Source organism: Sander lucioperca, chromosome 2 (genome assembly GCF_008315115.2).
Source record: "Sander lucioperca isolate FBNREF2018 chromosome 2, SLUC_FBN_1.2, whole genome shotgun sequence".
NCBI classification, from domain to species: Eukaryota; Metazoa; Chordata; class Actinopteri; order Perciformes; family Percidae; genus Sander; species Sander lucioperca.
Genome location: NC_050174.1, coordinates 45,895,419 through 45,911,517, shown reverse-complemented (window position 1 = coordinate 45,911,517; position 16,099 = coordinate 45,895,419). Strand labels below are relative to the sequence as shown.

At 39.7% G+C, this 16,099-nt stretch overlaps 2 protein-coding genes across 3 annotated transcripts in view; both read right to left on the bottom strand.

The window, feature by feature from the left end:
* Positions 1–915: 915 nt before the first annotated feature.
* On the bottom strand, positions 916–4,177 carry LOC116047647. Of its 2 annotated transcripts, none has more exons than XR_004896643.1 (2): positions 3,703–4,177; positions 916–999 (listed from the first exon to the last, which is right to left on the bottom strand). XR_004896643.1 is itself a non-coding variant. In XM_031296554.2 (2 exons), exon 2 carries the CDS (start codon positions 3,229–3,231, stop codon positions 2,188–2,190), a length of 1,044 nt encoding a protein of 347 aa, XP_031152414.1. In that variant the 5' UTR covers positions 3,703–4,177; the 3' UTR covers positions 1,721–2,187. The 2 variants fall into 2 exon arrangements, 1 of the variants encoding a protein (XP_031152414.1); XM_031296554.2 differs by lacking the exon at positions 916–999 and adding an exon at positions 1,721–3,231.
* A 1,766-nt stretch (positions 4,178–5,943) lies between these two features.
* tacr1a (tachykinin receptor 1a) overlaps positions 5,944–16,099 on the bottom strand; it is a 98,549-nt gene continuing 88,393 nt past the window's right edge. The window contains exon 6 of the mRNA XM_031296555.2: positions 5,944–7,740. The gene's annotated coding sequence lies outside the window, so the exon portion shown is untranslated. The remainder of the gene's footprint in view (positions 7,741–16,099) is intronic.

Genomic DNA, 16,099 nt, shown 5'->3' with positions numbered 1-16,099 from the left:
ATTCTAATTCATACCAGTCTAATCTTGAATGGCAATTTGTTTAAGTACATCATCAAGGTAAGTTGAAAAATATGGACAGTTTATAGCTGTCCATATTTTCTATATAAGTATTGTGACACCAAGGACTATAATACATTAAAAATATGCAACTGTTCTATTTAAACTTTGTTAAAGGTGCAGTTTGCAGTGTCCAAAGGTCTGACTGGATTGTCCTGCACAGATGAGCAGCGCCACTGGAACTCAGGGACACGGCGTAATTTAGTCCCCTAAAGGTTGAGCAATATATGTTTCAGGCACCACAAAGAAAGTTCTGATGTCTCTGAGAACATCCTGCCCATCTCTCTATCTCTACCGCCAACTCCTGCCTACAGCTCACATGAAGCACTGAAGATGAGCTTAGAAGTCACAAATGTTCCAGTGGACAGCCTTCTGCACAAATGCATCTCTGCTGAACCAGAGCAAATTCCAGCAGCTCCCACACAGCTCCAGCAGCCTCATAGTGAACATGGCATGGACATACAGTGCCAGAAATGCATGTCATTTTATGATATGTACATTAAATTAGATGGGGATAAATGTGCCAGTTTGGAGGAGTCCACTAAAATGCAGAGTACCTCCCACTTGTGGTTTGATGCTCGTAAATTAAGAGTAACTGCTAGCTCTGCAAAAAAGGTCCCTGTGCGTGCATCTACTAAGCCAGATAACTTTCTTAGAGAGCATCTGTTTCCTAGGTTCCACGGGAACACTGCAACCAAGTATGGCCAGGAGAATGAGGAGGTGGCCTGCGCGTGGATGGAGAGCTGTGGGTTTGTAGTTGAGAAGAGAGGCACTGTAGTTAGTGTCACAGAACCATGGCTTTCTGCAAGCCCAGATGGCGTGGTTAACTCCACAGAGCTGCTGGAGATTAAATGTCCTGTTCTGGCCAAGAACTGTTCATCTCTGGCTGAAGTGTTTTCCAGCAAGCTCACAGATGTGAAGATGGTGGACGGGGTTCCACAGCTGCAACCAAATGGATGCCGTGGTTACTACCTTCAAGTCCAACTAGGTATGTTTTGTACAAGACTAGAGAGATGCAAGCTGCTTGTCTGGGCTCCATCTGAGAAAGTTGTCATTGATGTGCCATTTGATTTGGAGTATTGTTCACAAGTTCTACCTAAACTCAAGTCCTTCTATTTTAGTCACATGCTGCCAAGGATTGTAGATGAGTTTCTGTCAGGCAGACTTACACTGTGCCATAAATATGTACATATGTGTAAATAGGCTCAGGTTCTTTAACCTGCTGTATGGGCATGCCAGACACCAGCTTTCCTGTGTCTGTGTTGATGTGTGATGATACCTAACTGTTAATAATTGTTCCGCTGACCCTTTGTTAGGCTAGTTCCTTGGTGTTTTACTTTTTATAGCTAGTGCTCGTTGGGAAGGTGATGTTTTACCATTTTAATAGTAATTGTGATTATAATTAATATGTATAAAATGAAATGGCCTACAAATAATGCCATAAGTGAAATGTTTAAATTTAGTTGTTTTACCATTTTTCAGAGGTGTCAATTCCACCTGCCATGTGGAATAAACACATGGCAGGACTTTTACTTTCTGAACCTTGAATTGACACCTCTGCCATTTTTAAAGTGAATAATTGTAATTACATTCAATGTAAACAAATTACATGAGTTAATAAATTCCATTAGTGAAATACTGCATCTTTTTGCCAGGTTATGTACATAAAATACACTTCTTTAGTTATTTACATGTGGTTAGGGCAACATCCACTCGATTGAAAAAACAGATTGAAAAACTCGATTGAAAAAACAGATTGAGAATTTTAATAATACACATTTTAGTTGGACACAAGTTAAATATCATGTTTTTTTATCTGTAAACATTTAAATAGTCTAAAAATAAGTTGATATTATACAATACTTGAAAAGGTGCCAAACACAATAACTATTTTTTAATACCTGAGATCCAAAACACATTCTTGTGCAGTATAATTTGATTGGTTTACAGTTTACTGTAAAATAACTAATCAGCAGTGCAGAATAGAGATACCTGAAAAATAAAATGTTAAAGACAAATGATATGTGCAAATGATAGTACAATCAAGGCACTGCAGGCTGTCAAATAATTATTTACAAATATTAAGCTACAGTGGAAATCAGGATCTTTTTGACATGTAAACTTCTATGCTCAATCAGCATCCTCGTGGATGATTTCCCCCTGCATGTTTACAAGGGCTGCACAGATTCTGAGGATTTTGTCCATTTTGTGTGCCAAGTTGATGGGTACAGTCTGGGAGATTATTTTGAACACTTTGAGCCTCCTGATAACTCTTTCCACATGTATGCGCACATTTGCAATCCTCCTTGTGGCAGTTACATCCTCATCAGACAACTGCCCTCCTTTATGAGTGAACGCTGGTAGAACAAGGTTAACCTTTCTCTCAAACAGCAGATCTCTGATGGTAAAGCCTCTGTCTGCCATCACTTCATCGCCGGGACGAAGATACTCCAGGAAACCAGACTCCTGAGTGATGAACTTGTCACTACACCTGCCTCCATAAGCAGGAGAAATGAACATAACAAGCTCACACGGTTCAATAGCAACTAAATACTTTATAGTATTGCTGGAATAATAATGACTGTATGACTCGCCTCTGGAGTCAAGGTTGTGTGGTTTCTGCAGGGTGGTCTCAGTGCAGTCAATGATGCAGGTGGTGTTGGGGAACTTCTCCCTGAAGCACTGAGGCATTGTGCTCCGGATTGTCTCCCGTGGCAGCCAAGGAATGTAGATTCTCATGTGCTCCTCCATTGTGTCTATCCAGTAGGAGAGGATCCTGCTCACTAACCCCTGGGACACAGCAAAGTGTTCTGCAAGATCACCCTGGAGTAGATTCAACTTAAGTTTCATCATGGTCATCAATATTTGATCCATTACGTGCATCTTAAAGTTTGCTTTATAGAACTGTTCCAGATATTTAACATGATCAAAAAAGGCACTGAGAGAAAGGCCTGTGTACAACACACAGCTAGTGTCATTCTTCAGGATGGCATGGGCAAGGGGTTCTTCTCCACCACATTGTGTTTCTCTGTCGCATACATGATTCTTCTTTTGTCCTAATATGTAGGTGTGATCCATCAGTGCCTGACCCTCCCACTGAGTGTCAGCATTTTTATGCGGAGGTGACTGACTGTGGAACGGCCTGGTCAGCTTCCTCAACACAGTGGCTGTCATCTGCCAAACACAAGACCACATAAGCCCACAACCAGTTTAGCAAACAACATAAAGCATACCTAGACTACTTACAACTATGTTAACACCAAGCTAATAGAGCAACACCTGTATTAGTGCTCATTCAAATAATCATATTGCATTACATTGCTTCCAATTTTTACAAATGCCCTGGACTAGCAGGGATAAAAAAAATACAGATATATCAATAAATATACAGAGAGAACAAACTTAAAAGACAGTTGGCTTTATGTGAGAGCATACAGGTGAAACTCGAAATATAAGAATATGGTGCAAAAGTTAATTTATTTCAGTAATTAAACTTAATAGGTGAAACTAATATATTATATAATGCATGTATTGAGTCTATATAATATATTAGTATATAATATATTAGTTTCACCTTTTAAGTTTAATTACTGAAATAAATGAACGTTTGCACCATATTCTATAATTAAACATCCGTTAACTTACCTGTGTCTGCTAACCTCCTGACACGTCTCCTTGGAGTTTTTATTGGGACTTCGTAGCCCAGCCACTTTTCTGGTATCGGGTGGTCTTCTGTAGGTCTTGTGTTCACGAAATGAAAAGAACAAACATACGGTCGCTTCGGTGGTTTCTTCAAATTTAAAGCTTTTAACCACAGGCGAAGGGATTCCTCATTCTTCGGCGGCGGGTAAAGGTCGAAGGGCGCATCGCATCCACATTCAGCTCTCGTACGCGTTCGGTGATTAAAACACTCCTGCTCCAAGTAAATTTTTCTTTTGTACCAGTTATTATGACACCCTCTAACTGCACAAACAATCCCGGTCTTCCTCGAAGCCATAACGATTTGTTAACTTAGTTGTTACGAAGGATTAACCGCTACGGTGAAAAGTGAGTTTAGCTAGCCAGTGAGCGGAAGTGCTTGACCGGAAGTCTCGCACAAAAATCCGTCAACTGGCTACGTCCGTATTTCCGTTAAAAATAAGGTGAATAGGGGGGAAAAGTTAGGACAATTCCAAGGGCCCATGACTGACAGGGGCCCCAAAAAATAGGTAAAAACTAATATAAAATTATTAAACCATCATCATTCAGTATATATATTTCAAATATAATAATAAAATTAATGATCTCTTTGTTTTAACTTGTTTTTGGCAGTAAAAGTTAAATATCCCCATTAACCAAAAAGTAAACATCCATATTGACCGACCACCCCCCTGTATCTGCATGAAATGGTTTGGTCTTGCCTTAGCGCTCAGTGACGGTGTTTAGTTGCAGTCAGTAGATGCGCCAGAACTACAGTGACCACAATGTTACCAAGTAACATTAAATCAAAATCTGGTTTTCAAAAAAGGAAAGAGAGAAAAGAGAGAGAGGAAAGACAAAGGAAAGGGTGTCAAACTGTAACCCAGTTTTTCACCAAGAAAGGTGGGTAGCCTATAGTCTGAGTGGTATTAACCTGTTGGCTTAATGTCCATAGTGAAATAAGCTAGCTAGCTACAGACTAGTGTTAGCCTACATTTAATCACCATTTAATCAGTGCAGGGAAACGTTTAGCAAGATATTCATATTAAATCATTGTCCCTGCCCCTTTTAGCAGACTTAACAGATGAGTCAGCAGCACCCCAGTCTCCCCCTAACTGTGCCCCTCCCTGTCCCAGTGAAGAAGGTGAGCAACATTGTGTTCAATGACATGCCAGTTAGCATCATTGCAGGGAGTCTGTGGAGATTTCTCTGTATCTCTTGCTCTTTTTACCATTACAAAAAAGAAAATGAAATATGTATTAATGACATGTAATGAAATTCAAACAATAATAATTATTTTCTCACATAATGATCATTATGAAATAAAATAAAAAAACAACCTACTGTGTGTACTGGATGCTGGACAGTTGGAAACAGTGAGTAGCTTACCTGAGCCTGCATGTAAGATACAGACAATATTAACTGTATTGAACTACAAGAAGCAAAGCAGCTGCAAGCCTTTAATTAGAGTTATGTAAAGCTTTTGATGGGACAGTTAGGTCCTAGAGATGTGGTGACAACAGCTGCGCAGAGGGGGCCCAATTTGATTTTTTGTCATGGGGCCCAAAATTCCGGTCACGCTTTTGCTCTGCCCGGTGCGTTCCATACATACGCTGAAGTCTGTATCTGACGCTGAGAGGCACTGCCCAAGCATCTGTATTTTAGTTGGAAGTGAGAACGAGTTGTCACTACTGGTTGTCATCAAACAAGTCATCTTAGAACATTGACATTGGTGCTGATTTTACATAGGTTTTTGTCATGTAAGTGTTGCTTCTCCATTTCAAAAAGTACAAGATCAAATATAGTCTTGTAGTCACATGACAGGGAGCCTTGCTTGCTTGTGGTTTGATATGCATGCGTGTGCTCTGTTTGAAGGTCCAGTGCATGTTTTTATCTGACACCAGCAACACACACACACACACACACACACACAGTGAGCCTTCTATCCTCGCTGCTTCTTCTTCCTCCGCATCCTTCTCTCTCTCTCATCTCTGTGCACTCGTACCGCAGGTCAGGATTCACAAAGACAGAGAGTGAGCTGTGGCAGATCGACTACAAAGTAATTTTTTTTTTTGGTCTATTCTCTCTCTGAGCATTATGGATTCTGTATGGCACTTTATGTGCCAGATGCTTGTTTCCATCCTTTAGTCACACGTGTTGTTTGATGTGAAGAAAAAAAGAAACAAAACACACACTCACTTGTACACCTTTTGTTGCTTGAAATTAATTCTTTTATTTCTCATTTTCTTTATTAGAAGACATTAAAATTGATTCCCCGATTTTGGCACAGATCACAGATTAAAAACACCCACTGTACAGTAAATATAACAGATACACAGCCACCTCAGAGCAGTACTCACAGTGAAAAGATACACAAGATTAACTCTTTAATAGCAAAAGCATGATGGACGTTTTGGAAACTTATTACCATTTAAAATGACGTCTCAACCTAAATCTCTTTCAGGAATAAGTAAGCATGATAGAAACAAGCAAAACCGATACAGAACAACACAGTATAGGAATTAGACTGGCATACATGGCTGTGTCTGAAATGTGGCTGATATATACTTAGTGTATGTTTCAGATCCATATTTCTTATCTATGTACAGTATTCAGTCACAAATATCATCAGAAATGTATTTTTTCACATACTGCGCAGTATTAGTTAGCTCTATATTCCAGCAACATTTGAGGGATTCAAAGGGCTATAAGTTCGACACGGTTGATTGGATGTGAATGTAATCACCCTCAAATGATAGCTGAGTCAGCATTTTAAAGGATAAGGCTGTGGTATATTTTTCTCATTCTTAACAAATCCCGAAAAGTCAACAATGCATTTCTGACTCCCCTAACCTGACAGGACCATTTTTTCCGACAGAAGATGTAAATCATTGAAAAATATATAGTTAATTTAACTTAATTAAATTACTGTAATAAATAAGTAAACTAACAAAAAAAAAGGCTTAGTCATTCATTAAAACAGCTGGGCTCTCTATGTTTTTAGCCAACGTTATTCAAGCAGGAGCCAATATTATGTATTTGTATTTGTTAAAGGACTATATTAAACACACTGTTACACACTGCGCTAGTGAGTATTTCCAGCAGCATAATTGTGTTGATGTGTTTTATTTCATATTTGGGTTTTGGCCTTTTTTTGTTTATCCTGGGTCTAAACCTCTAAATCGCCAGTGGTCTGGTGTTGTGCCCATTGGCGATTCCACATGTTGGAGAAATAGTCGACCAACCAGAGCCCACTAGGCGGGACTAAAAATGGGGACATCATGTTACTACTACTGTAAGCCTCCTGAAACAATTCTAGTCCGTGAGATGATTTTGGCACAGTGGTCTCATTCGATATTGCAGGATCACGTGACACACACTGGCCCAAAAGTCATGTTCCCATGCGCATTATCTGTAAAACAACAAATACATTTTTCTGAGTGTCACAATCACCATGAAATGATGCTTTGCATTATACTGTAAGAAATTGATTTGATTGAACAGCCATATTGTGAAATTATTGCAAAAAAAATCTGCTGGCTACTGATTCCCAACAAGAAATCAGGTAACAAGAAGATGATTTCAGACTGAATGAATGAATGACATGAAACTAAATGGCAATTCATGAGAACAATATAGAATATTGCCAGCCTTTAACTTAAAGTTTCAATTGAATGCACAGCAGTACAGAGCCAAAACAAAACGGTCCAAATGTTTAATTTAAAACATGCAGCCCCTGACTCTCAACCTTCTAAACCTTCTTAAATTAAGGACATAAATGTCAATAAAGCATCGTCGTGCCTACAACAACATGTCCCTTATGTGGCAGTTTCAGTAAAAGCAGTGATGTTTAGTTTTCAGACACAGCCAGAGGTATTTGAACATTTCTATTGAAACAGGCACTAGTACTGTAAGAATATGTCTCTTCATGGCACAGAGTTGGCATCTTTCCCCAGAGTCCAATCACTTTTTCTTCACAGACACACAGTCCCATACGCTGAGATACTGTAATGCACATATGTCCATGGATTAATTCATTTTACAACACAGACACAGATCGTGATTCAATGCGAGTTCTTTTTTCAGCTCATAATCAAAACGTCACATTCAAAAGCACAGTAGATTCACAAAAGAGACCACTGAAAAAGTTGAAATCTGTGCAAGATGAGGAAAACCAGAATAGGTAGGTATTTTCACAAAGCAAAACACTGAGCCTGACTGCAGCAACGCACATCTTTACATTGACTATATATTACAGAGGCTGTTCTTCACTGCAGTTTAGTTACTTTATATTTGCAGATTGCTGTGGTCTTGACCCTGGAAACAGAGAATTTCTCCTTATATACTACTATAACGCATATAATGTCATTTACTCTGGCTAAAGCATCATCCATACTGTATGTGTACACATTCTTATAAATAAAATATATTTTTCTAAATGAAGTGTGCAGTGAGTGATGCATCAGTGAATTTAAGGACATTAAACGACTAGCTATGCTGTGTATGCTTTTAAAACTACTTAGGTCACTTTAGCGAATAAGCACACTAATCCTCCCACAAACACACACAGACACACACACACACACACACACACACACACACACACACACTTATATTTTGAGACTTTCCTCCCCCCAAAAAACAAAGCTCCAATAGTTGTTTGTGCAAGCAACAATTAGTATGACTATGATCAAAGCCCGTCTACGGAAAGCCTTTCCACTCCCTATTTAGCCCCATTGTACCGAATTTGGTTGCAGTTCCAGAGTTCCACTGGGGGTGATCGCAGTCCAGTGCAAAATGAATGGGACTCTATGGAGCTAGACGGCTAAATTTGTCTCTTTCGCCTGATTGTAGTTGAGAAAGCTCAGATTTGATTGTAGTTTTTGCAAGTTCAACATGGATTATAGGTCGAAAGTTGAATGAACGAGTACTTATGTCCTTTCGATTTCTTACAGGTTGAGTCGTTGTTGCCCATAACACGCTAGCATTCTGCTAATGAATGCTGATTGGTCAGTGAAGGACTGATTACGATCGGAGATCCTGCTTGACGAAATCCGAAGCAGAACCAGAATGTCAGAGTGAATATTTCGGCGTGGTCTTTAAAACATTAGCAAACCTCTTTCTAGCACGTGTATTAACAGGGAGAATCTAACCTGTCAGCTGTGTTGTCGATGCTTCGAGAGAAAAAAGGAAGCGACTCAGAGCTTGCCATAAAGCAGTATCTCTGTGTATGATGTCACTGACATTTAAAAAGGCTTTTTAGAACAAAAAAGCCACTTTAAAAAAATCAGCAGTGTGTATTTTCTTTGCCTCCCCTTTCGAATGCAACATTCAAATTACTAGACACCAAATTATATCCTGAGAAAAGTGGATTTTGAGGGGTATAGCTCCATAGAGTCCCATTCATTCTGCACTGGCCTGTGAGCGCCCCCTATATGGAACTTTGGTGGAACTGCAACCAGTTCAGAAGCCGGAAGTAACGACAGAGTGGAACTCTTTCCCTTATTAGAAATTCTTTACTATGATTATGACGGGAGCAAAGCAGGAAGTAAGGTGAGAAAGTATAAGAGCGCCAAATTCCCGCAAAAGGAACAAACACAGGCCTTTCACCCAGGAGAGCGTGGTTCGACTCCCGTTTGAAAACACATTTTTTTTAACTTTACGAACCTCACGTTCAACGTCAGATGCGTAACTGGAAGTGAATTAGCGTCTGATTTTAACCCAAACCACAATTTGTTTATTTTTTCTTCTTTTTTGTTTACTACGTTGTTTTTGTGCCCAAACTGTGACAGTTTCACAACGTTAAAAAAGTGTTTGAAACAGTGATCTTTACATTCAAAACTGTGGCCAACGTTCTCTGGTTTAGATATAAGGATGGAAAATGCTCCTGTAGGTTGCATTAGAGCAGTGTGTTTCTAATCTCTATTCTCTATCATGGCCAGCTGTATTGTACCTTTTATATAGACTTTTTTTTCTACCATACATTTTTTGCGCTGCCTTAAAAAAACTATTCAAAGGGGGTACATTGTTGAAAAAAGTTTGAGAACTACTGCATTAGAGGGTAGGAACAAATGACCCATATCGTTGTATAGTTTGGAGGACATTATGAATCACAACGCCGGCTCTGGCGATTCTACTGTTAACTTAGTGCTATAAATACAAATTTACTTGACTCGACTATATAGTTACAAGCTCTTTGTCTGGCTTTTTGTAAAATCGGTCCGTTTATAACAGTCACAGAGCATGACGTTTTACAGATGTCCAATCCAGGGCAAGGAGAAAAGAAAGGGTCTCTTCACTTCCTAGAGTCCCACTCTGTCCCAACACACACACACACACACACACACACACACACACACTTTTGTATGTCACTGTATATTTCCACCCCATTTAATGATGAAACCTGCAAGCAGAAGTATATGCGTGTGTGCGAGGTACGCTCCTCCGTGTGTTTGGCCCTCTCCACTTCTCTGCTGTAATTAGCATGATTGGAGAGCGAGGGACGGATCGAAACACAGGAAGAGATGATGATGAGGCTATTCACCCCGCTGTGTAGCCTGCCTGGCGCCTTTCCTCAGCAACAAGCTGGCATTTTTTTGTCTCCATCACAACTGTGTGTTTGTGTGTGTGTGTTTGTGTGTGTGTGTGTTAACGAGGCAGAGAGAGAGACAGGAGCCTGCAGTACGCTCATTTGAGGAGCACTCAAACAAAGTTGATTACACATTCATTAAAGCCCCAGCCTCTCGTTTACTCGCTCCACTTGACCAGTCCAAGTGATACGGGGGGGGGGGACACATGGGGTGGATTATTCCTGGCTACCTGGTTTTAATTAGGTTACCGTGGTCAAATGAGAAATGAATAAAGATGATGAGAAGAAAAGAATGTTTTTTGAAGTATACCTTCATAGTGCTCACTCCACTCTTTAAATGCCTCTCACTTGCTCAGACAGCTGATGCTACATTATAATGGTTACTATCGATAGGTTATGTCATATTAGGTCTATCATTTGATGGGCTTTTTTGGGAATTCAAATTCAATATGATGTTCAAACCTTGCTCTGACAAATCACATCGAGAGTTAAACTTTGTTTTTGTTTGTGTGACTGAATCACATCCTCTGCCAACACGTTAAGGAAACGGCTGCAATGCACTTACAGTAAACACACACATACACACTATTGTATTACTATCCTAGTGAGGACCTTCCATCAATTACAGCCCTGATTGTCTAACTTAACTTTGTTACTCCTCTGGTGAAGGCTCTGTGAGAAATCCAAACTTTAAACACTTTAGGAATCTGGAGTAACCACTGTTTCCAATTAGTTACCAATAGTCAGTCTTTACCAGACCCCAGCAGGGCCACGCTCCAACTGTAGTCTTAACTCCTGGCTCTGACCACAGCACTATGGACCAGTGCTGGGCTGGCTGTGGGGATGGCCACAGGTTGAGGGCTGAAACAAAATTAACGACAGGGACACAAAGCCCGCGAAGCGCTGCGAAGGATAGATTCATGGCTGATCAGGCGTCTGTTTGGTATCTGTTTTGGTGTCTGTGTTTGTGTCTCTCTGTGTGCCTGTCTTGCTCTATAGACACAGTCAAGACTAGTGGTGATCAATACCAGTGTAATGAGATTGATACTTTAGTTTTAGTTTCTCTCCAGGATGCACCGCTGCGGTTTCATCAAAGAGGCGACTTGGCTGTCTGTGTCTTGGTAAGTGCCGCTACTTTCAAGTGCCGCTCCTGTCACACATGCTCTCACAGCGCAGAGCAGGCACACTTTGCTCCTCTTCCCCCCTCTTGTGATTTGATGTTGTAACGTCACATGACTCAGCGGCGCCAGGCAAACAAGCAAGCAAGCAGCCAGGACACACACACACACACACACACACACACACACACAAGCAGGACAAAGACGGAGCAGAAGAATGGCAGAGAGGAGGAGCGCTGTGTGGTTATATTTTTAGGGCAAAAATGAAAAACGGCAAGCTGTATAATTTGTAAAAAGGCTGTAAGATACAGTGTTAACACAACAAATTCATACAAGCATATGAAAATTCTATCCTGGGTTTTAACTTATTAATAATCCAAAGGAAAAAAATCACAAAACCACTTAAAGGTCATGAAAATTCATTCAGATTTAGCAATTTGATGATGCATCCACCTTAATTATTAAAAAGTATTGGTATCGTATTGGTATCGGTGAAACTGGCCCTGTATTTACTTGGTATCGGATCAATACCAAATTTTGCAGTATCACACACCACTAGTCAAGACAGCCAAAATCACCATATACCTGGGTGTTTTATTTTGAAATTTGTTTTATTTTGTAAAGGATCCGGCTGCGCTGTGGCCTTCTGAGGAGTCGCCGAAACAACAGATTGGATAACATAGGCGCCAAAATGAAAATGGCTCCGCTTCTGCGGTCAGTGTGTTTTTGGCCTAGTTGGAATCATAGCATTTGGCTTGTATGAAGTAAAAGTTTAGTAGTCATGTAAACTTGATGGTAAATTGCTTTACAGTCATGTGAGCTCTGCAGTTAGCTATGTAAGAATGTGGTAGCATCAATTTGATGACTGACTGTTGCCATGTCCAGCTCCCACTCCTAGGTCATGTTTTCAGTTTTCTTTTCCATTCATCTTACTTTGCTCACTTCCTGTTTTATTTTGATTCTAACAGTGTGTTTGTGTTGGAGTTCACTTTCCCTCCGGTTTAGCCTTCCAGCCTTGTGGAAGTGTTTTTGATCTTCCTCCTGTTTTTTGACCTGAGTCTGAGTTTAGTGTTTTTGGATTCTATCGCCAGATTAATTTTTTTGGAGACTGCTGCCTGTTTGTACCGAGTAACCAATAAATCCATTTTGTCTCACTGTCCTTGAGAGGTCTGTTGGTCCTCTTAAGGAAACAGAACCACCAACAAACTCATGTGTACTTCTGCACACGTACTGTATGAGCTAATTTACTTGTAGGAGTACATGCAGACGAGGAACATTTCATCCAGCTCTCTGAATCTAAATCATCCTATTAGGGCAGGAGGCATCAAGGGCGCAGGTCTCGTTCATACTGTAATCAAATCAAATAAGTATGTTCTAACAACATCATTCTCTCCCGGCTCACTCTCTTTAAGGATCTGTGGTTGAAATGATATGATGCCGAGAAGGCCTGCTGCCTTTGCAGATGGTAACTTAGTTATACAGTATCATTTTAGACTGATTTGCATTTTGAATGCTTCTTCCCAATAAAACAAACAGAGGAAAACATTGCTACAAGGTCAAGGGATAGTGTGTCACTGCTGTTGCCAGGAGAAGCTAAAGGTTAATGTATTTTCCATACTTTGAAATAAATTTGGCTGGATTTTGGATAGTTGAAAACTTAAAGGCCCTAAACGTTTTTTTTCTTTCAGTCAGCTACTTATTATGAATGATGGGTCCCTGTATGAACACATGTCCTGCTTAAGTTTAAACAGCTGTGGTTATTTCATAACTGTATTTCTGTATTGTTTATCCCTGTGCTCTCCTCACTGGCTTGAAGTGGGTGGGGGTTCAGTTGGAAAAGTTATATGCACCAATCAGGATATAGCAGCATTTGAATTAAAATTTCATGAGTTGTTTGCTCATGTTGCCAGGTCAATCAAATGTGATTAAACTACATCCACACGCTCCTGATAAAGCAGATTAGTTGAGTTTGTGATTGTTAAACTCTGTAAAAACTGTAAATTATAGTTAAGTTGATCTTTGATTGTTGCTAATTTACTCATTCAGTGTTATAAAGAAGTACTTAAGGCTTGAAGTTTTTATTGGCTTCGAGCTGTCGCATCTTACTTATCCACTGGTTGTGATGTTGCTAACACTTCAGTACACATTAAGCATTTCTGTAATTTCTGTTTTGCCCTAGTGCTCCTGATGGCATTTGCAAGTTTCAACTGCACCTGAAGGAAAACAACAAATCAAAGCCAGGGAGTCTCTAACCCAGTTTCAATGACTTGTGAATGTTTGTGAACTCTGATCAAACTGTCAAACTAGACAGCGCTGATTGAATAAGAATCAAGAATATGTTACTGCATTGTAGGGCTCAACGATTAATCGTTTTCAAATCAAAGTCACAATTTGAAAAAATGGGATCAGCTAATTGGGAAGACCGTCAATATTCAAATGTGCAATATTTAGTTGAATGTTCGGTGTAACATTAGGTTTAAAGGTCCCATGGCATGAAAATTTCACTTTATGAGTTGTTTTTTTTTACATTAATATGAGTTCCCCTAGCCTGCCTATGGTCCCCCAGTGGCTAGAAATGGCGATAGGTGTAAACCAAGCCCTGGGTATCCTGCTCCACCTTTGAGAAAATGAAAGCTCATTTGGGCCAATCTGGAATCTTCCCTTTATGTTGTCATAAGGGGAAAGGTTACCTCCCCTTTCTCTGCTTTGCCCATGGCTTTGCCCAGACAGAAAATTTGGCCCGCCCATGAGAAAATGAGCTACGACCGCAAGCTGGTCAAGGCCACACCCCCACCCTCCACCTCCTCAATAGCATTTAAAGCTACAGACACAGAAATGGCACATCCTAAGGAAAGCTCATTGTGGGACTGGCTCTAGTGGCTGTACTTCTGCACCAAGGCTGAATTTTGGGAAAGAGACTAAGGCCTATATAAAAACATCCAAAAAGCAGCATGTCATAGGACCTTTAAAAATGTTTATTCCTCTTTTTATTTTTTTTCATAAGATAAATGCTGGAATAATGTTACATATTACAGATTGTTTACAGAAATGTCTTATTTTTAGTGGATTTTGCATTTATTTTGTTTAACTTTATTTAACATGATGGTAGAAGGTGCAATATGTAGATGCTGCTGTTGAACTGAGGCAGATCAGAAATTTCAGTTTATAGCGACGTACTGATATTATTTGAATTGTAATTTTTTCTTTTGTGATTAATGTTCTGTTTGACTGTTCAATGTTCCATGCTTATTGCAGAAAAACACTTATTGCTGGCAATTCATAGCTATGTTCTCATCCTTGTATAAGAATATAGAGCAGTTTTGATATGTCTCATATTATTATGCTCCGTGACATGGCATGTTTTATCCGTTACACAGTGAATATTGAAAGCTAAACTTTAAAAAAATAATAATCGCAAATTGAATTGTAATGGCAATATCTGGCTTCGATTTTTACCCCAAATTGTTCAGCCCTACTGCATTGCCTATTTTACGCCTCCAGAAACATATATTAGTGTACTGTTTAGCTGTAAAATGACAAAGTTTGTGACCTGGCTGTCATGTTGAAAACAGACAAGCCAAAACCAAGCACCTGTTATTTTTACAAAAGTTACCAACTGAACCTTTAAATGACATCATAAAATGATTAAATGATATAACCATGTATGAATATCCAGGGCCAAACCACTATGCTACTATGTAAATTAAAATTGCAGTAAAAGTTCTTCCTCCCTAAATCGCTCTCACTCAACATAGTGTGCGTTAATGTGTCATGCAGCATCAAAGCCAGAGATCTATGGTTCTGATGTTCTCAACACTGAACTGATGACTTGGCCAAGACATTAATCACCCAAAAGCTCTCTAGGATGTCTCACTTTTATATATTCTAGCCTCTGAAAAAGTGGAATGTCATGGTGATGACAAGTCGATTCTGTTGTATATGTCTTTCATTTCCATTTTTCCATTTCATGTGGCTTCCTGTTTTCCCTGCACATGTTTGTACTTTAGTGTTAGATATGTGTCCATGTCACCCAGACAAAGTTTTGTTAGCTTTATACTTGGTGAATACAGTTATATAATATTGATTTTTAATTGTGATTCCAATAAAGTCATGTTGCTTGACATCTGCTCCTCAGTTTCATGTCAGCTGACACTGGAATTTATACCAGCTTTTGTGTGCTGAGAATAGACCTGAGGCCTGAACGACGAAGCAAGATTTGACGTTAACGAGGTAACTTCAGGTTCAACCCAGGGTTTTGTGCATCACGATGGTGGCTCACTTGTTACCGGGTTAAATCGCCGTGCTAACTTACCCTACAGTCACACACCCTAGCCTACTCCTGGTTGCTTGGCAGAAGTAAACGTTTGACACGGTGACGCTTCTGTATCAATAGTAGCATGCTATTGCCTAGTATCTGCAAGAGGTCTTACAAGTCACTTCAGAGGTATTGTCGAGTCACAAGAACAATGTTTTGGGATTTAAAAGTATTTATTTCTTGATAGGGGTAACAAAATATATGAGATAAAATGCCAAACATATCAGCCATATACAGAAATACAATGTCCTGAAGCGCTTCCGCCATCTTGAATGATTTTCTTCGACTCAAGCAACCAACGTACATACGTCACGCTGCCCTCGCGCAGCCTTCACTCCAATT

Bases quoted from the DNA above. Each gene is read 5' to 3' on its own strand.
- LOC116047647 (XM_031296554.2), bottom strand. From the start codon at position 3,231: ATGACAGCCACTGTGTTGAGGAAGCTGACCAGGCCGTTCCACAGTCAG.